General features: G+C 40.0%; 2 protein-coding genes across 2 annotated transcripts; both read right to left on the reverse strand.

Moving 5' to 3' along the window:
- Positions 1–52: 52 nt before the first annotated feature.
- On the reverse strand, positions 53–7,294 carry TNO1 (TGN-related, localized SYP41 interacting protein). The gene is made up of 8 exons (XM_089608174.1): positions 6,853–7,294; positions 6,557–6,769; positions 3,535–6,453; positions 1,844–3,332; positions 933–1,582; positions 602–740; positions 426–507; positions 53–335 (listed from the first exon to the last, which is right to left on the reverse strand). Exons 1-8 carry the CDS (start codon positions 7,024–7,026, stop codon positions 233–235), a joined length of 5,769 nt encoding a protein of 1,922 aa, XP_089464300.1. The 5' UTR covers positions 7,027–7,294; the 3' UTR covers positions 53–232.
- Positions 7,295–17,636: 10,342 nt separating this feature from the next.
- Positions 17,637–20,529, reverse strand: LOC149403463 (E3 ubiquitin-protein ligase AIRP2-like). The gene is made up of 5 exons (XM_089610086.1): positions 20,164–20,529; positions 19,465–19,627; positions 19,175–19,241; positions 18,849–19,092; positions 17,637–18,144 (listed from the first exon to the last, which is right to left on the reverse strand). Exons 1-5 carry the CDS (start codon positions 20,250–20,252, stop codon positions 17,934–17,936), a joined length of 774 nt encoding a protein of 257 aa, XP_089466212.1. The 5' UTR covers positions 20,253–20,529; the 3' UTR covers positions 17,637–17,933.
- Positions 20,530–21,073: the final 544 nt, after the last annotated feature.

The following is a 21,073-nucleotide window of genomic DNA, read 5'->3' on the forward strand; positions in this document are numbered from 1 at the left end:
ACATGCAACGGACTACAACAGTTAAGGGGGAAAAAGCTAGCGGCTAATAATAAGTCGTAATTTGGCTGCTTTGCTACAAAACCCAAAAATAAAAGTGATTACAGAGCCAATAGCACTTATGAACATGTTCCTAATTAATTTTATTAATAAAATGAATAAAATAAAATGAAGTGTGTGTTAATGTGTGTGTAGTCTACTGAGAAAGTTGATGATTGTAGTCTATAAATTTTGTTTACAAAATGGTAGCTAGTAGCCAAATGTGCAACAGTAAAGAATAAGCAATAACCGCAATCCTTGCCCTAGGACGATTCATCAAAAGCCTACCACCAGAAACCCTGCAATTATACCGGTAAAAACAATCATTTTGACTCATAATTAACAATACCTCGAGCTTAATTATTATTAAATTGTGTTTGAACACTTACCACATTCCGTCGAGCCGGTCAGCGAGCATCTTCCCTTGTTTCGGGACAAGGCCAGAAGTATTAAGAGACTTGAAAACATGACCTGAAAAAGAGGAATAATAATGAGTAAAAGCGTAATATTATACAAGGGGAAAAAAATGTCTTTGAGATTTAAAAAAAAAAAAAAAAAAGCAAACCTTTGTCCTCGTCGGTTTCTTCGTTGTTTATCAAACGGCTAGACTCAGAATCTATGTCGAGAGTCAGATGGTCGGTCGATCCCTTTCGCATCGTTCTCATTTGGGCTACCAATGGAACCGGAGATACACTAGTCTTTCCCTGTATGAATTAACACGAAAGCAATATGTTTATATGCAAGCTTCAAAAGAAAGAAAACAAGGAAATTCAACGTATCATCACCAGGGAAAGTAAAAACGGAGAACTGTAAATCCCTCGTCATTTAGTTTTCACTTAGTACGAGGGAATTAAAGAACGGAAAATTATAAGGTACATAGCATCGTCAGGGTTTACCACGTCTTCGATCTCCGATATTTCTGGATCCGCAGTCAATGAAGGTCCTTCAAAAGCGCTCCTTTCTTGGCGAATCTCGGACTGAGAAGACTTGGCTTGAAGTGAATCCTCTAGTAATTTAACCTTAGCCGATAATTCTTCTACAAACTTTTGGCTCCCCGCAAACTTGTTACCGAGATCCTGGGCTTTTGATTTCGAACTTTCACATTCCAACAACAAAGACGCAACCTTTTTCTCTAATAACGACAAAGGTCCCTCGACACCATAAGAATTCCGGTCCCCGACTAAACTATCACTACTACTAACACTACCTCCTAACATATCCAATATCTTCTCTAAGCTGAAAATAACTCGAGACTGTTCCTTCCTCATTATATCTGCAGCGTCGTTCTCTCTGACGATATTTTCGATTTCCTCCTTCAGCAGCCGAATTTCGTGCGTTTGAGCCCCGAGGTGTGACTCTAGCTCCTCTTTCTCACCGGCAAGCAGACTAAAATTATCAACGATGTAATACAGCCTCTTTACAAGGGCTGAATTTTGGGATTCTGAATCTCGTGCTTCCTCGGACTCTAACTGATGAACGTCGATCTCTCTGATCTTGTCAAAGAGGGACTTGACTTGGGTTGGCGACAAAAGGGAATCTTCAGTTTCTGAAACAATATACAGGATTCATTGTTGTTATTATGGATCAAATATCCAAATTCAGATTCAGTAGATTTTATATTATTTTTACGGATCCATTATGAAAATAGCCAACTTAAACGTTTGCCATTGCTAAATAGCTGACGGTTGGTAAATCTTAGGTAGTGTTTTTATTTTATTTTCTGATTGGAATCTCATTCTAAGGTTATTCCACAACCTACAAAATTATTCAAACTAACTCGATTATTTATTAAATAGAAGAAAGATACCTTGTTCTCTCATCAATATGGAATTGTGCAGTGACGAGACTTCTGTTTCTCTTTCCTTTAACCTAACCTCTTTGGCTTGATATTCCTCTATTGTACGCCTCAATTCGATGCACGCCTGTTGTAATGCTTCCAATTCAGCCTCTTTTTCCTTTACGTCAGCCTCCTCGGCTTGATATTCTTCGACTTTAAGCCTGAGCTCACTCAATGAGGTTTTTAGTGCTTCACTTTCTGCTTCTTTTTCCTTTAACTTTGCTTCCATGGCTTGATAGTCCTCGGCTATGACCTTGAAATTGTCGCACGATGTTTGTAATGCTTGTATTTCTGCCTCTTTTTCGCTTAACACAACTTCCATGGCTTGATAGTCCTCGGCCAAACCCTTGAGTTTGTCGTGTGAGCTTTCTAATGCTTTGATATCCGCTTCTTTTTCCTTTAACTTCGCACCCATAGCTTGATAGTCCTCAGCTATGACCTTGAGATCATCGCATGATGTTTGTAACGCTCGTACTTCTGCCTCTTTTTCGTTTAACTTAACTTCCATGGCTCGATAATTCTCTTCAAGGACCTTGAGATTGCTGTTGGAACGTTGCAATGCTTGTAATTGTGCCTCAGTATCCTTCAACTTAAGATCATTGGACCGATATTCCTCTGCTAAAGCCCTTAGCTCGGAACACGAGTTCTCAAGCGCTTCTACTTCTGCTTCTCTTTCCTTTAACTTGACTTCAACGTCTTGATAATCCTCAGTAGCGAGCCTCAGCTCGGTACATGAGTTTCGTAATGCTTCTGCGTCCGCCTCTAAGCGAGAAATCGTTTTCTGTTTCAGATCACCCTCTTCAACGGCTTTATGCAAAGCTGATCTAGCTTCTTCTAGACTATTTCGCAAATTCAAGATCGTGGAGGCTGCCACGTCAGCGGTGCTCTCAAACTGCTTAGACAAAGCTCTAACCTTTCTACTAGCAAGCAACAGCGTTTCTATTGCTTCACCATATCGGCTGCTTTTATCACTTTGATGATGGTCCTCTTGAGCAAAGACTTCATCGATTTTCAGTTGCTCTAGCTCAGGCAGAGAGCCGAGCTCCAATAAACTGTTCTTAGCTTTAAACTGCAATTCTCTGGTAACATCTGTGCAAGCAGATAATAATGCTGCCACATCATTTTCTATTGAGGCAATAGTACCATCTTGTTCTTGTTTATACACCTCGAGACTATTTACATTCTGCTTCAAAGAATCGATGTATTGAAAAACTATCACTTCTTCGTCCCTCGTTGCCTGTATTTTCCTCAGCAGAGCCGCAATAAACTCGTCTACAAAGGAAGAGAAATGGTCTAATTTTTCGGAGACGGCCTTGTTTCGGAGCTGAAACCCTTCCACGACCTTCCCGAAAGACGAAATGTGATCGCCGTCTGCAACGTTCACATCAATATTAAACTTTTCAAGGCTGAATATATTTCCAAGACACTTTGAAATAGATTTTGCTGCTTGTAAATCTTCCTGCGACACAAATTACATGAAAAAGATCCATATTAATAATCAATCTAAGAGAGGAAAAAAAAGAAAGCTCTTTCTTTTTGTAATAAACATAATATATTGGGCAGAAAGTTAAAAAATAAATAAATAAAAACCCATATGCAATACCTAAAACATGCTTACATTTGGAATTTTTTTACTTGTTTTTAGTTTTTTAAATGTGTACCTCCATGATATGACTGCCTTCAAGCTCTTGTAAACCCAAGCCATAAAAATCATTCCTCATGTGTTCCAGAATGTTGTCCATGTTTCTAAGGCTGTCGAATTTCACCTCAAAAGCTTTCAACATGGACAGCAGTGTGTTGTCATTCATAAGCGCCTGAAGATCGAAAAGATATCCAGAAAGCTCGGCGGACCTGTTCTCTAACCCACGATCGGTCCCAGCCGACTCTTCCACGTAAGCATTTAATTTCAAATTCAGTGTCGATATCTCCTCTTCGGCACTTTTCTTCTCGCCCTCGAGTTCGGAGACCTCATTCTCGGCTTTCAGCAGCGCGTTTTCTAGCGACTTTATAGTCTCGCCTGCTATCGCTAACTTGCCAGCCTGGGACTCGGTTTCCTCTAGCGACTTTTTGAGCTCGGTTTCCAAATCGATTCTTTGGGATTCGGCGTCTTTATTTTGCTCGGTGAGCGAATTCACGTTGCTTTGGACTGACGATAACGCATCTTCGAGTGACTTAATGGTCTGATAGGCCTCTGTCAGTTTCGTGGTCTGGCTAGCAACTTCCTCTCTTACTTGCTCTAGCTCGGACTCCAAAGCGGCTCTACCGCCTAAAGCACTTTCTCTCTCACCGACGATCGCTTTCAAGTTATCTTCTGAAAGTGACAACGCTTCTTCCAGTGACCTTTTCGACTCCGAGTGAAGAGAAGCTTCCTCTCGAACTTTACGCAGCTCTATTTCTACATTCTCCTTGGCGATTTCCATTTCGGTCTTGTCTTCGGCAAGCCGGGAAATCGTAGTCTCTGCCTCTGTCAATGACTCTTCCAATGACTGAATCTTTGCCTCGGCTTCTTCGAGCTTTTCGGAAAGAGCGCTTACATTTTCTCTTACGTCCGCCAATTGTTTATCCAAAAGTTCCTTGGCGTCCTGACACTCATTGCTATACTCTTTAAGCCAGTTTATCTTCTCCACGGGCTCTTCAAAAACCAAATCGACGGGTAAAACAATGCCGTCAATCGATCCGATTACTCTCTGCAGCGCGTTATTACTCTCCGATAAGAAAGTCTCGAGCTCGTCTCTTTGTTGTTTTATCGATGCAAGATCCATCTCTAAGTTTGGGATACGTTCTGTTTCAGTGGACAAGCCAATGATACGGTCCTTGTGCTCGGCAAGTTCTGATTCTCTCTGCTGGAGCTGAATACCGATCTTCTCGATCTCCGAGTTCTTCTCGTCCAGTTGAAGTTTCAAGTTTTCCCGGTCCTGAACCAGTCCCTTTCCTCTATTTACCGCCGTGGTTAATTTCCCTCTCACTAGCTTAATTTTCTCCTCTGATCTTTCGAGCTTTTTCTGCAGCGACTCATTTTCTAGAGACAATGTCCTCAGATCATTCGAGAGAGAATCGAGTTGTGATCTGATTGGCATCTCCTCTTCAAGTACAAGCTCGCACAGCGTAACTTCCTGATTCTTAATGTACAAGTAACTGATAACTTTTTCAAACAGCTCAGCATCGATGCCTGAAGATCCCTCTGAATCTCCGCTTTGCTCTTTAATCTTCGCGAGGAATTTCTCGAAAAGTGTAGCAGCGTCCGAAGACTGAGAGACTCCTTCGTCATCCGTCGCAATTCCCGAGGCTTCGAGTAACATCTTCACTAGGCGAACCCTCTCCAGCGAGAGTTGGTTCTCTCTTTCGGAAATCTCTTCGTACTTTATCGCCAGGTCATCCAACTTAGCCTGAAGATTATGCTTTGCCCGAGATTCGGCTGAAAGTGAATCGGTCAAGCGGTCAATCTCTTCTTGCATCGCGTTACATTCGGATTTGACTTGGTTCAGCGACTCGATAACCCAATGCACTTGAGCTTCCAATTCAGCAGATGAAACGGTTTCGGGTAACTGAACTGTAGACAGAGCGTCTTTCACTTTGTGGAATTCTGCCTTGAGACCTTGCGTTTCACCGAACTCGTCGACGATCCATCTACACCTCTGGACGACATCCATCGACAGAAGTTGCTCGGGTATAATACCACTCTCGGACATCATTTCTTCGAATTTCTTTAGCGCCGCGTTTTTCTGAACAAGTGTCTCCTGCAACGAGTCAACCAAGCCCTCGGTCAACTCGGCAGCCTCGAGAGCCTTGGACTTCTCCGCCGACTCCAACGCGAGTTTCTCGAGCTCGCCCGTTTTCTCGGCCAAAGACTGCTTCAACGAGTCCCTCTGTTGCACCAGCGCTTTACCTTTGGTTACGGCCATGGTGAGTTTCTCTCTGAAGTTACCGCACCGAGTCATTTCCTGCTCGAGCTCCGTTTTTGTCTTGCCTAGTTCGGAAGTCAGATCATCGAGCTGTTGGACCAGTTTCTTGTTTTCGTCTTCATATCGGCTGATTTTCTCGCCAAATTCCGACTCCTTTCTCCCGAAATCGAGTACCACTCCACGGGCGGAGCCGAGAAACGTCGCCAAATCCTGCGACCCGAAATCCGAACCGGCCTCAGAAAAGCTCTGTCTCAGCGTATCGATCTCGTAAAGCATCATATTATACCTCTCGGCCAACATATACGTGCCTCTTTCGACGAACACCAATTTTCCGGCGACGGAATCATCTACAAGTTCCTGTGGATCGATGACTCCAGAATAGTAAGCTAGCAATCTATTAGTTACCATCTCGATATCCGATACTGCGAACCCGGAAACCTTTGCGTTGAGCTCTTCGATCTCCCGATTCTTCTCAAGTACAACGGCTTCAAGCTCGCTTATCGTGGCCTCGTTTCTCAACCGCTCTTCGAGAGCGCTTTTGACCATCTCCGAGCACTCATTCACCGCATCATTCGGATCGATCTCAGCTTGACCACCAAGGAGTACTTCTCGGTTGACGAGCCCTCTAAGCTCGTTTCTGAGACCCGAAATTTTTCGAGAAAATGCCTCTCTCTCTACCTACATAACAACAAAACTTAACATTAAACATGAAATCGATTACATTTTCTAGTCCTTCATTTTATCTAACAGCCACATTAAGCATAGCCCAAAGAAATCTTACCTTGTCCGTGGCCAATAAACCTTCTGGGCCGCGATTCTCCACCTGAAAATGAACTTTTTCCTCGAAGTCCTCATCGGTTTCTGCGGCCACGAACGCTTCTCTGATGTCGAGATTTCCGACCAACTCGTCCGGGCAATCGACGAACATCTCTTCCTTCCCCGCATCCTCGGTCACTCTCGAATCATCCTCATCTCCTCCTAAACTCCTCAATTCCTAAAATTCCACAGAACAGCAACAACAAAATTTCAGTTCACAAAAAATGCCAAATTCTCAGCATTGATTTCAAGCCTCGTTACCTGATTATCCGATCCGCCGAGATCACCATCGATCCCATCTCTCGAAGATTCGACATGGACAAAACCATCCGGAGATTCCGGCGACTGGACTAGCTCCGGCGAGGGATCCGATAAGCTCACCTCCACCGCCAGAGAAGCTCCGTCGACCAACTCCGTGTCGCGACTATCAGCCATTTCAATCGCTCATAACCCAAACGCTCGCTCGAATTCGAATCCTGAGCTGAAACGAATCAAAATCCACAATCTCCGAGATCGCAAGAGATTGTGTGAGAAGTGCAAACCCTAAACACTGGAATCGAATGTGCGAAATGGAGAAATTTGGGGATGAAATAGATTGTGTTGGTAAATCGAATTTCTGATTCTGAATCAGAAGAGACAATAGCAATATATTCCCTCTTTTCTTTTCTTATTATGATTATGATTTTGACTTTTTTTTTTTTTCATTACCGTTTAGTTAAAGAGTCCAACTTTAAACCTTTTTTTTTTTTTTTTGGAATTTGAGAGTGAGACAAGTCATCCGACACAACACAAGCACACGAGTTAATCTTTTTGGTAAGTTATGAAACCAAGAAAAACAGAAGAAAAAAAAAATGATAAGAATCATTATAAGGTTTGATTTGGTATTATTAAAATAGATTCAGATATGAAAATAACTGAGTTTCCTTTTTTTTTTTTTAAGTTCTTGTAAACATTTACTTCAAAACAGATATGTTGTAAATGTAATGATGCATTTTCCTCGTAACGTGTAACATTGTAGATGAACCTTGAAACCGTGAAATATCCTTGTCATTTTTCAAAGTTAACTTTCTTTTATTTTTTTGAAGGAAGTGAACTTTAACGTCTAATAATAATAAATAAACGTCATGACAAACGACGCTAAAATAAATGTCGTATTTTGGAAACTATTAGTGTCTATTCATCTTTATTAGAACATCTCCGATGTAGATGCAATTTTTTTATGAAAAATGCATCTTTGCATCGGTGAACAATATTTTACTGCTCCAACTCATCTCTATTTTATATTTACTTATAGAATATTCTGAGTATATTTTACATATTTACCCAAAATAATTATTTTTTCATATCACCAAATTTATATATATTTTTGGGCAAACTAGCAACGTAGCCATTTTAAAACGTGGGTTTTAAGATTTAGCTCACGTTTGGTAAATTTTGTAATCTAACTATTTACTGAAATTTACGACTATGAAATATCGAATATACCATTGTGTGTTTTAAATTCATGAAAATAAAACAGTCGCCAACGTTTGAGTCCTACTAATAAAAAAGTCAACAATGTCATCAGGCTTAGTAAATGTTTGGATTCAAATTTGAATATTTAAAAAGAAAATCATTAATGAATATAATATATGAAACAAATTAAATATTGATTGAAATAAGTAACTGTGAATCATCAGTAAATTTTCGTTGATTTTTATTTATAAATTATGAGTTTTTCAAATTTTAGGAATGTAACAATTATAATTTTTATGCCTATTACAAACATTTTTCATACATTCAAAATAAAAAAATAAAATATAAGTACTCCCTAATTAAGGAGATATATTCGTGTGCATTGAAAGAGAAATTCAATGAAAATCAAATTTATCAAATCAAAGAAACTAATTGACCTACAAAACAGGAAATAAAAATATGATGGAATAACTTCATATAACGTGTAATAAATAAACGAAAATAAACCAAAATAAATAGACGATTTTACCGGCGGTCAAAAAACGTTGGCTACATGAGATATTCAGCCGACTTTTAAACAAATGATAAACATGTAATTTGCTAAATGACTAATAAAAGCCACATCATCAATTATGGCTATGTTTGAAACTTAGCTGAAACCTTGGCTAGATTGTAGTTTCCACATTTCAAGTGGCTTAGTCCGTGTAATTTTTTTGTATTTTTTATGTACAAAAAGGCATGAAATAAAAAATTTATTTCTCTATTACATAATACATGCTAATTTATTGATCGATAAAAAGTATATAAACTAAAGCATTACATTTCTCAATGATAAAAAAGATATACGCCACAACAAAATACATATCAAAACACTAAATTTAAGAAGTTGAATATTGTTCCTACAAATGATCTATCAGTGCATCACGTAAGGAAAAATGTGTATCTTTGTCTCTGATTTGGAGGATTTAATGCTTATTTTTCACATTACTTGCTAGAATTTCATATAAGTTTGATAGCATAAAATCATGAAAAAGTATTTTTAAGGTTTTTTCGTTTTTTTTTTTTATATTTTGTTAATTTTATTTGAATTGTCTATGTAGTAGTATTGTGGTTTGATTGCATTTGTTTAAATTTTTTTTTTTTTTTTTAATGTTTTTGTTATTTTAATTTAATTATTTATGTAGTGGTGTGGAGTGTGGACAATAAATGGTTATTCCGTGTCACTTTTCCATGTTTCTTTTAGCAAAATGTCACCTTTTTCACTAGTTAAGAACGTGACACGTTAATTGTAATTTATAAAGATGACAAATTTTTTTTTTGAGAAAGTTACGTCTAGACTCCAAATCAAAATGTTTTTAATGTCATATTTTTTTTTTTTCATTCTCCTTCAGATTCACAGTCCATAAAGGACAGCAATATATATCAGTTCGACGAGTGTTTGACATGCATTTGATGGCTTTCATGGCTCGTAATACCAAGGCCGGCCCAAAATACTACACGACCTTAGGCAAAAATAAAATTGAGGTCTTTATTTTAAAAGCATATAAAAAAAAAGTGGGTCTTATACATAATTTTTTTTATTTTTGAGACTTTTTTTAAAAAAAATTAAAGCTTTTTTATATTAATTTTTTCACTAAAAATTTGAGGCCTTAGGCCATGGCCTAAATGACCAAAGGGTAAGGCCGGCCCTGCGTCATACGTACGCACACAGGATAATGCAATCAGACTGCCAAAGACATTTAAATGTATTTGATGAGCAAGTTCCGAGGCTGCCATTCACACCGTTGCTTGCGATCGTGCCTCGATCCACGTAGTTCAACATGTTTATCACACAAAATATAACAAGAAGCCTGAAAAAACAAATTAAATCGACTAAGCGAAACCTTTTGGGCGTGAACCAAGAAGGACCAGACGGAGAAGGAGCTGAGATCGCCATTGCCTTCTCCGTTGAAGGTTTGGGAGCCTGACATGGTTTTTCTGGCTCTTCCTCTCCCACCAATGAATTACAATTAATTTAGATAATAATTAAAAAAACTGAGAAGAATGAGAGATAGAATCTTTATAGTCAATTGTGCGTTACTTTTAAAAAAATAGCCAATTGTGCGTTAAAACTTTGTTTTGAAAGGCACACAACGAGAAGAGGTTGCATAGACTTTAATGTTTCGTCTTTTCAAGTCTTAAATCATAGACTTTTGATTGACCACTTCTCATTTCAGGCTTGCTCGAGGGTCTATTGTGGATAGAAGAAATTTATTTCTTTAATGGTTAGCGCACCAAAAAGATTGGTTAGGATTCTTTATCTTAATGACGTGTCGACTTAACATTGGTTAAAAACAAAAAGGAATAGTCTATGAATAGTAAATAAGCATTCTTGCTTATTATAATATATATATATATATATATATATATATATATATATATTCATTTTAATATATAATTTTAGATGCGGTTTTGAAAATGTTATTAGATAAAATATAAACGTCTCGTTATATGTTAATCATAATGTCATGATGATAGTTCGATGGTAAAATGTAGTTCCTAAATCTATCTCTAGGTTGGTGTTCCTATTGATCTCATTAAATCGTCTCTTATAAAGGGATCACCCTTGAAACGTCTTCTTAAATGACGTACTTAAAAATAAATGAGATTGTTGCAGTAATTGCAAAAAACAAAATCAAGAACTTATAGTCTCTTGAATTGTAAGTAAATACAATCTAACCACGAGATTCAACACGGAATAACAAAAACACAATTTTATACTGGTTCGGTAATTTGTCTAAGTTCAGCCTTGATCTAGCTCCAATAATTTTCACTAATCAAATGAAAATTACAGAGCACAAGAGTTTTCAATTTGAGCCGAGATTTTTATCTTTCATATCCCTTACACATTAGGACAAAAAAGAGCATAATACAAGAATTCACTCAGAGTGCTCTCAATCCCTCTAAAACTCTCTCAAAATACTCTTTAATTGTTTCTCTCTTTTCCCTACCCTTACCGGCTATTTATAAAACATGGCGATTATTTTCTATGGTGTATGATCCATTTGTCGAGTCTCTTGTTTTTTTTTATATTTAAGACCTAAACCGAATCAACTCCAAATCTCGAGCTTTCAAGTTTTTCAACTGACTTCCCATACTCGCACTAATGCATCTAAACGTTAAAATGTGATCAATATTGATATGAACTCGCCGGAGGAATTTTTCGAAGTTCGAATTTGATCAGACCGTCTTCCGAAAGGTTCGGATATAGATAAAGTTTTCGTCTTCGAAACCTTTGAATTTAGATAGATCGAATGATGCCACGATGACTTGCGAAGTCCCCGTCGATGAATCGGACAAATGCCACAAGAATTTCGAATACAAATTCTTGATAAGTTCTAGAGCTAAGAGAATCTTCTCTAAACGCACAAACACACTTTTTATTTCTTTAAAATCTTTCAATTTACTTGAATTTACAAAACTATTAATAAAAAAGATAACTTCCCCTAAAAACACTCATTATACATATTGCAATAACCACAAATTAATTAACAAAATAAAACCCCCCATGAAATTAATCCACCTAAAGCAAAATGCAATTAAATGCATGAGAGGTTACGTAAAGACTTAAAGAAGGACAAAAAAAAATCTCAAAAAACACCAAAAAAATAATAATAATAATAATAATTAACGTAAACGTCCAAAATATTACTGAGACCATCGACTTTTTTCTTCACGTTTTGATGTCCTCGTCAAATATCCAACAGAGTTTAATGTATCATTACTCGAGCAACACTCGAACCATTCAATTACTCGTGAACTAATAAAAAAATCTCAGATAAACTGAGATCAAGTTTTGCCTCCGAATTCATAATCTCAACCGCCCCATTATTTGTTGATTTAACGTGTGTTATCTCCGGCGACAATACATTTGATTTCCCTGAAGTTCTGTGGTGTCAATATATATAGGAGTGTGTAAGATTCTATCTTCAATGATCATTACAGGATCAGTACCATTTATTGATAAAAATCCTTAACTACTTTGGATGATATGTAAATCTCAACATACCAAAAAGAAATAGAAAAAGAAGGGGAAACAAAAATTATATTTATATATAATATTATTACATACTTTTTTAGTACATAACTCGTAATCTCCCCGTGTGAATGGATTCTGATCTTAATTCCTTTTTCATGGCTGGTATCATCTTCGACTAATTACAGCGAAACCTATAATTATAACATACTAAACAAATGAACAAACATAAAAAAAAACCCCTCTAATTAATGACATTTTCCAATTTGTTTTTAATTACACCCGCTCTAATCTAGCGAACCATGAAGAGAGTCACTGCTTCATTCAAGGATCTCGAAAAAAAGGAGCGTATAGAAAATAGCCAACGTGTCATGTTCTTAACTTCTTACTATTATAATTATATACATACCATAAAGGATATACATATCATATTTTTTGTAATCTCTGGCCATGCAGAGAAGAAGTCTCCTACGAACGTGGAGGTTCATACGTAACTCACTTAGCCATGCACTATAAAACCAGACCTCTTCATTAATATTTCATAAACACAGAAAAAAAAACCACAAAATACATATAATCTCTCTCTCTCTCTCCCTCTCAACTTATTCTTTTTCTTCGAGTGTATATATATTTAAATATAATTTGTATATACAAAGCAAGCAAGCCATGCAAATGGCAAAGATGAAAACCCTAGTACCGACTTTTCTTATCTTCTTTAACGTGTGTTCGTTGGTCTCGCTGACCTTTGCTCACAACCATCCAACACCGCCGGCTCCGGCGACCACTCCGGACCCTTACGGCGGTACTCCGTCGTACGGCTCTGGTTCCCCACCGGCACCGGTGAAGACTCCTTCCCCGCCGGTAACTACTCCGCCGCCGCCGGTGAATACTCCTTCTTCCCCGCCGCCGACAGTGAAGACTCCTTCCCCGCCGGTGACTAGCTCCGGTCCTCCGCCGGCGCCGGCGTCGAAGGTCCCGGACTATGGTTCCTATGCCCCTCCGGTGAAGACTCCGGCTCCTTCTCCGTCTCCGCCGGCGAAGACACCCTCTACTCCGAGTCCGAGCACTCCTCCGGCGAGCCCGCCTCCGTCGGAGACTTCTCCGCCGGCTCCGGCGGTGTCGGGCCGACCTGCGGCGTCGAGCGGCGAGGGGGACTTCAAGAACTGCTTCTCGTATGTCTACGCTTTCGGGGACTCGTCGACCGATACGGGAAACGGATACGCGGTCGGAGGAGTCAAGAGCTACACCTACGGCGGTGGCAGCGCTGACGTGGAAGCCGGAGCCACCGGCAGCAGCGACGACAGTGGTGACGTGGAAGCCGACGGCGGAGCTTCCGTGCACAAGAGCTTCGAGATCGGAAAAGATCGGAGCTCCTCGTCGTCCATGGGAGGGCGTCGGTTCTCGAAGTCGCACCGCCACAGTTACTCGAAAACCTACCAAGGAAGCCAAGGAGGCCTGAGTTACTCGAAAAACCGCCACACCGAGATCAGGAAATCCCGCGGAGCGCACTTCGATAAATCCGTTGGAGGATCAGTCGGGGGACTGTCAAACGGTTTGCGATTCGGAGCGGACAAGAACGTGAACGGTGGAATCTCGAAATCGGCGGGGCTCAGCGTCGGTGCAGACGTTGGGGTTAGACAATCGTTGGGAGTCGGTGGAGGTGGACGCGGCGGCGGCGTAGCCAAAAACTACCACGCCGAGATCGAAAATTCCTACGGCGGGGGCGACAACAACGGCAAACATGGTTCCCACGGTGTTGAAGCTCGAAAACTCACCTTTTTCTTACCGGGGCAGAGCGCTCATATTGGGCAATCTTTCGGGGGAATGGGAGGTGGAGGATTCGACTTAGCGAGATCCTTCGGGATTGGGGTAGGCACGGGCGCAGGCGCAGGCGCAGGTGCAGGTGCAAACGCAAACTCAAACGCAAACTCAAACGCAAACGCAAATGTTGGCGGAGACGTATCAAACTCAGGAGGCGGAGAAGTCGAAATCTCACAATCCATTGGGGCAGACACAAGCGGAGGTGCAAGCACAGGCGCAAAAGTGGGCACAGACGGAGGTGCAAGCACAAGCGGAGGTGCAAGCACAGGCGCAAAAGTGGGCACAGACGGAGGTGCAAGCACAAGCGGAGGTGCAAGCACAGGCGCAAAAGTGGGCACATACGGAGGTGCAAGCACAAGCGGAGGTGCAAGCACAGGCGCAAAAGTGGGCACATACGGAGGTGCAAGCACAAGCGGAGGTGCAAGCACAGGCGCAAAAGTGGGCACAGACGGAGGTGCAAGCACAAGCGGAGGTGCAAGCACAGGCGCAAAAGTGGGCACAGACGGAGGTGCAAGCACAAGCGGAGGTGCAAGCACAGGAGCAAAAGTGGGCACATACGGAGGTGCAAGCACAAGCGGAGGTGCAAGCACAGGCGCAAAAGTGGGCACAGACGGAGGTGCAAGCACAAGCGGAGGTGCAAGCACAGGAGCAAAAGTGGGCACAGACGGAGGTGCAAGCACAGGCGCAAAAGTGGGCACAGACGGAGGTGCAAGCACAAGCGGAGGTGCAAGCACAGGCGCAAAAGTGGGCACATACGGGGGCATCCATGGTGGTGGTGACATATCAAAATCAGGAGGCGGAGAAGTTAAAATCTCAAAAACCGTAGGAGCCAACGTTGGCGGAGATGCAAGCGGAGATACAAACGCAAACTTAGGCACAAATGGAGGGGCCAAAATTGAAAAACACGTCGACATACATGGTGGCAATTACGTGTCAAAATCAGGAGGCGGAGGATTCGAAATCTCAAGATCCATAGGGGCAAGCATAGACGGAGGTGCAAGCGGAGGCGCAAAAGCAGGCACAAACGAAGGTGCCAAATTTGCAAAACACGTCGGTGTACATGGTGGTAGTGACGTATCAAAATCAGGAGGTGGAGGGGTTGAGATATCAAGATCCATAGGGGCAAGCAAAGGTGGAGACGCAAGCGGAGGCGCAAAAATAGGAACCGACATCGGTGCCAAATTTGCAAAACACGTCGGTACACATGGTGGTAGTGATGTATCAAAATCAGGAGGCGGAGGAGTCGAAATCTCAAGATCCATAGGGGCAAGCATAGGCGGGGGTACAAGCGGAGGCGCAGAAGTAGGGACAGACAAAGGTGCCAGATTTGCAAAACACGTCGATGCACATGGTGGCAATGACGTATCAAAATTAGGAGGCGGAGGAGTTGAAATTTCAAGATCCATAGGGGCAAGCATAGGTGAAGGTGCAAGTGGAGGCACAGAAGCAGACACAGACGGAGGTGCCAGACTTGCAAAACACATCAGTGCACATGGTGGAAGTGATGTATCAAAATCAGTTGGTGGAGGAGTTGAAATATCAAGATCCATAGGGACAAACATAGGCGGAGGAGCAAACGGAGATGCTGATGCAAAAGTAGGCACTGACGGAGGCGAAGGCGTCAAAATCTATAAATCCGTAGGGGCGGGCCTAGGCAAAGCTTCAAATGCAAATGCAAATGCAAAATCAAGCTTGGGTGGAGGATCAAACTTTGGATTCTCTAAAAACTTTGGTATAAGCATAGGCGGTGACGTAGGCAATTCTTTTGGTGCCAACGTAGGCACAGAAGGAAGCGGAGGCGCCAGCTCCTCAAAGAAATTTGAAGGTCGTGGTCTGACCGGACACGGGACGGTCAAAGGAACTGGAAGCTTCGATGGAAAAGGAGGTTATAATGGACACTACACTGGGGAATACGAGGGGTACGGTGGCAAAGGATCTTGGAATAGCGATGTTTCCTACAAAGACGGAACATGGACTTGGAATGGAGGCGTCAAGCCTAACACGGCTCGTGGCCTAACCACATTGGCAACATCTTCAAGTGGCAAGGGAAATTTCTTTCTACATAAGAAGTTCTATGGCTCTACTGTCAAAAATTTGGAAGGACACCGCTTAACCAATGGCCGCTTGGTGGTGGACTACTTGTCTGACTCCCTCTCCCTCCCAAAAACCACTGCATACGCCTCTCATTCGGCTAGTGTCAGTAACAGCGGTAGCATAAACTTTGCGATTTCAGGCGTATCGACGTTGAGTGGAGAATTCTATAAGAGCCACAGTGCAGGGCACGCTTACATGTGGAACCAAATACCGCAAACGTACCAAACTCAAATAGATTGGTTCAACCAAGTGGTGGGAGACAAGACCCGCAAAGAGGGTCGCAAGAAATGCCAGGACGACATTAGCAACGAAACCCTCTTTTGGCTCGGCCCTATTGGCGCCAACGACTACTCTCGTATGTATGCCTCAGACGTCAACTCAGGCTTCCTCAATGAAGCCTCTGTCAACCAGATCACCAAAATCATCAAGGTAACAACCCGATCTCATATCACTAGGAGATTCACACGATCATAGAGTACTTCTCTCATTGTTTATCCCCGTAACATGTCATTTTGCAGACGTTGGTGAAGCAAGGCGCAAAGTACATCGTGGTGCAAGGTCTTCCCCCGATGGGGTGCTTAGCGTCCCAACTGGCACAAGTCTCGACCTCTGACCGCGACGGAGCCGGCTGCTCAGCCAAGATGAACTCCATCATCAAGGCCCACAACTCACTCCTCCAAGAGAAGTTAGCTATGATCGGGAAGCTCTACCCACAAAGCACCATCTCCTACGCCGATACCTACGGAGCCTACATGCAAATCATCGGAAACTACCAGTTCTACGGCTTTACCGAGCCCTTCAAGGCCTGTTGTGGAACCGCCAGCCCCAAAAACTCCTACAACTTCGACCCAGACAAGCTTTGCGGTACAGACGCCTCGTCAGAGTGCCAGGACCCAACAAAGTACATCAGCTGGGACGGAATTCACCTAACCGACGCAATGAACGGAAAGATCTCTGAACTCTTGCTCAACAAGGGCTATTGCAAGCCGTCTCTCGCCGAGCTTTGCAAGAAGAAGAAAGGCCTCTAGATTATACTTTCACTGATGTTTTGTATTTAATATTAAGTATAAGCTCCGGACTGCGATCCAGAGAGCATATAGAGTAATAAGGTAAAAGGAAGTAATAATGAAGTTTATTAGGTACTGCATTATCGGACGATCGCTGTATCACTGAGTGACTACAGATGGAATAAGTCCCACGCAACTCTCTCTCATTGTGTTTTACTTGTTATTGATAAACGACACCATTTTGCTCCTCCATTTTATGTTCATTGTTATAACTTTTTTTCCATTGGCTTTTGTTTTGTGTTTTTCTTTACTCTGTCACAACCGGTCTTCTAAGCTATTGTGTTCTTTCTACCAAAAAAAAAAAAAAATACAAAAATATACCTTATTAATAAGAATTATATTAAAAAATTCGGACTAAAAGCTATATAACTAGTACTCTATAATTAATTTCAAAAGCGTGAAAAAAAAAACAATTTGATTCACGTGTTTATTAACGGTCTGCTTGCATTTTTAGAGTCACAAAGCTGTTAAAATGTACGACAATACTTAAAACCCAAGTCAAGCAAAAAGTTGGATCACAAACAAAGAAGATGCGAAATTTGTGTGGCTTAAGGAACATAACAGGAATGAGAAAGAGCACTTTTATGCGTTCTGAATAAAAAAAAAATTCCTTTTTTTTTTCCTCTTCATTGAGTCATAAAGAAATAGTTAAAGATACAAACCTAGAGCTTTGACAATGTGCCTCTGCACTAATTCGAAATAACTCATACAAGTACCTTTTTTTTTTTTTATTGTTCTGCAGGTGAACCCGAAAAAGGAGAGATAGAGAGAGAACGAGATACCGGACTATTTACAATTCGAGGGTCGGCAAATCTTTTTTTTTTCTTTTTTCCTTTTTTTGGCGGGGACGGGTCTGTACATGATCGTTTTTTTACAGAGCTCATAGGCGATCAAATTAGATATTCGTAATATACCAAGAAAAGAGCGTCGGGATAGACTTTAGGAAGGCTGTTGATGTAGAGGTAAAAGCGCAAGAGCTCTTCTTTCGTCACCGTCTCGTTATCGACCACGTCGTCATTGTGAGTGAGAACCCATAAATCTTCCGAATTTACCCTCTTCATGCTCCCACGGCAAAATGGGCACGATTCTGACTTTGAATTCCTGAAAATTTAAAATTAAAATAATATAAAAAAGCACTTGTGAGTAAAATTTGATATCGGTAGAAATATAAGAAAATATCATTTATATCCCCCGAGTCTTAATGGGATGTTGCATTCATACTATCCATTTTTAAATTCGTTCAAAAACATCACTTTACTTTTCTGTTTATCGACAATTTGGTTGTCTTTTACATATTAATTTACCGAAACGGGTGTAATAAAAAGCAAAAATTGTCACATTGGTTAAGCTTATTATGAAGGAATTATTGTGCTCGACTTTAAAATGCAAGGTCTGAATGATATTTTTGGGACCTTAGAGGTACGGGAAATGGAAATTAGTGGCTAGTCAGATCATGTATAAATATTGAGTGGAAAATCAGGATGCTTCCCGGGGGAGAAAACAAAGCCTCTTGATGGAATATAGGATGATTTTTTTATGAAAACAAAGACCCTAGTAATATCTTCTATTTTCTGATTTTGCTAGTAATGAAAGATTCAGGTTCCTATCAGATATTTTGCTAAAAAAAATATTACCAAAAACGGGATGAAAATGAACCATATTTTCTCTAGAAATGGAAGGTATGAATGCAGCATTTCAATAAAACTCGGGATATATGAACAATATGTTCTCTAGAAATATTATGAAAAAACGTAAAACAAGACGAACAAAAAATAATTCAAAAAACCAATTAAAAATCGGCGTACCAATTGCGGTAGCATTTGATGCACATTGCGTGACAACAATTAGGCAAGACCATTTTGGTGCAAGTCTCTAAGCAAATCCCACACTCGTCTTCCCGCTCCATATCGAGGCTTGAAACATAGTCTCCAATCGACTTCTTCTTTATTGACGAAATCTCGACAAAGCTTCGATCGCCCTTTTTAGGGGTTTCGTTTTCGAACTCCCCCAAATCGCCATGGAGTCGTTGGAGATACGGCAAGATCACAGCTTTATTTCAAAACAAAATAGTCAGAACAACTCATCGATCAAAAAAAAAAAAAAAAAAAAAACTCTAGAGTTCTCAACATACCATAGAATTCCCTAACACTAGCCTTTCGTCCGTGAGAAGAAATGGTCGGTCTACCATCTGTATATACCTGCTTTGAACCATCAAACCCATCAAGCAATGTATAAAGCTCACACCTTTAGAAACAAACCCATATAAAGTTCACACCTTTGCAAACAAACCCATCAAGCAATGTATAAAGCTCACACCTTTAGAAACAAACCCATATAAAGTTCACACCTTTGCAAACAAACCCATCAAGCAATGTACAAAGCTCACACCTTTACAAACAAACGAAGTGATAAAAGACCAACCTTGTAGACAAGTATGTGGAAGAAGCTGAGGTATCTTGGAAGAAGACAAGAGCAAGAACAATCCAGCCATTGCAACACAAACAGAAACAGTGGAGCCCAGTTATTGTAAACCAGTTTCATTTGAAGACAAGAATCGCCTTTTGCTCTCGGAAGCGAAGCCGCGCTGTTTTTTTATTTTAAATAAATAAAACCCAAGATCATGAATACGAAGTCAACTAAAAAAATTCAGCTTCGTAGTCACAGACCTGTTCTCATAATCAAGTGACCCAGCAGAGCAAATTTAACAATGGTCTATGATGTAATGTTGCCGATAAAAAAAAATCATGAGATACTTACTAACTCAACAATAAGCTTTTAAGTACTCTGTAGTAACAAATTTTTTTTTCAACAGTAGTTAACTGTAAACAGGCTTTAGTTTTTTTTTTTTTTTTTAAGAATTATTTCCTCCTATGTTCTTTCTTACAAGAGAACCTAAATCATTTCTTGACCATGTGACACTAAATTCTCCGCACACAAAAAAAAAGGCACTAAAGAGTTTCAAGTTCAACAAGAAAACAAGCAAAATGTGCTTCTCTATTTCCTGAAAATAAAAAGTGATTATTTTCACTGTTCACATATAGCAGTTCATCACGATCGTAATAAAAACCGCCAGAAAAAACCCACCATAAATTCAAAAAAAAAAAAAAAAAAAAAACTTACAGAGCGTTTGCGTGTTGTATATCAGCCTCCAAAACCTTCAAAGAGTCTTCGCAAGAAGACCTAGGAAGCTGGTAATACATAACCTCCATAAAGTAAATATATTTCTCTCTATTCACTCACCAAAACAAGAAGAGACCAAAAAAATAATTTCTCTTCTTCTCGCTCTTCTCTCACTATGAAAAAAACCCAGAAAAAGTAATATAATTTATCGAGTAAAGTCGTTTCCTTTTTTCGCTTCTCTTGTTCAAATAGAAAAAAGAAACCTAACCACCACCAAAGTAATCAGAGAGAGAGAGAGAAGAAGAAGAAATTTCCCTTTTCCTTTATCCCTTGTTTCTTTGAAATTGTAAAGGCTCTAAAAAAAGACTGATTTTTTGGTTTGTGTTTTGCTTGTTTTATACGATCAGAGAATCATAGTTAAATTTTTTAATTTTTTTATTCTCAATTATACTTATGGGGATTTTTTTTGGATGGCAATAATTAATAAATTTTGTTCTTATCATATAATCAGATAATTTTGCTTTTGCAGTAGGTTTCATTTAAATATTGCCAAACTGTCTAATGCGTTGTGTTATTATTATTACTATTATTAACCTATTTATGAGTTATTATGACCTGTAAAACCTTATTGTTATATGATTTTCTATTATGTATAAATATTACTATTGTAGAATTTGATTTTCTAAGCTTCTTTTTGGATATGTTATTTATATTAATTATTTTTTTAAATATATATTTTTATTGATGATGGCTTTTGGTTGGGTGTGTGTTTTAATTATCCACTAAATACAATCAATTCATTGTCCAATTGATCAAACGGTTCACATTGGAAATTTTTGTTTGGTCCACCGTTGTTGAACATTTCAGATTATTTTTAGATGGAATCGTAATAAAGTTTATTATTTAATAA

This window comes from Urtica dioica, chromosome 3 (assembly GCF_054948205.1).
Source record: "Urtica dioica subsp. dioica isolate 48M chromosome 3, U.dioica_male_clone48M_v1_H2, whole genome shotgun sequence".
NCBI classification, from domain to species: Eukaryota; Viridiplantae; Streptophyta; class Magnoliopsida; order Rosales; family Urticaceae; genus Urtica; species Urtica dioica.

Bases quoted from the DNA above. Each gene is read 5' to 3' on its own strand.
- TNO1 (XM_089608174.1), bottom strand. From the start codon at position 7,026: ATGGCTGATAGTCGCGACACGGAGTTGGTCGACGGAGCTTCTCTGGCG. The intron at 6,454-6,556 runs GTAAGATTTCTT...GTTGTTATGTAG, and splicing joins GTTTATTGGCCACGGACAAG to GTAGAGAGAGAGGCATTTTC. The intron at 741-932 runs GTAAACCCTGAC...TAATTCATACAG, and splicing joins TATCGGAGATCGAAGACGTG to GGAAAGACTAGTGTATCTCC.
- LOC149403463 (XM_089610086.1), bottom strand. From the start codon at position 20,252: ATGGAGGTTATGTATTACCAGCTTCCTAGGTCTTCTTGCGAAGACTCT. The intron at 19,628-20,163 runs GTAAGTTTTTTT...ATAAAAAAACAG, and splicing joins ATACAACACGCAAACGCTCT to CGCGGCTTCGCTTCCGAGAG. The intron at 19,242-19,464 runs GTTGGTCTTTTA...GGTTCAAAGCAG, and splicing joins TCCACATACTTGTCTACAAG to GTATATACAGATGGTAGACC.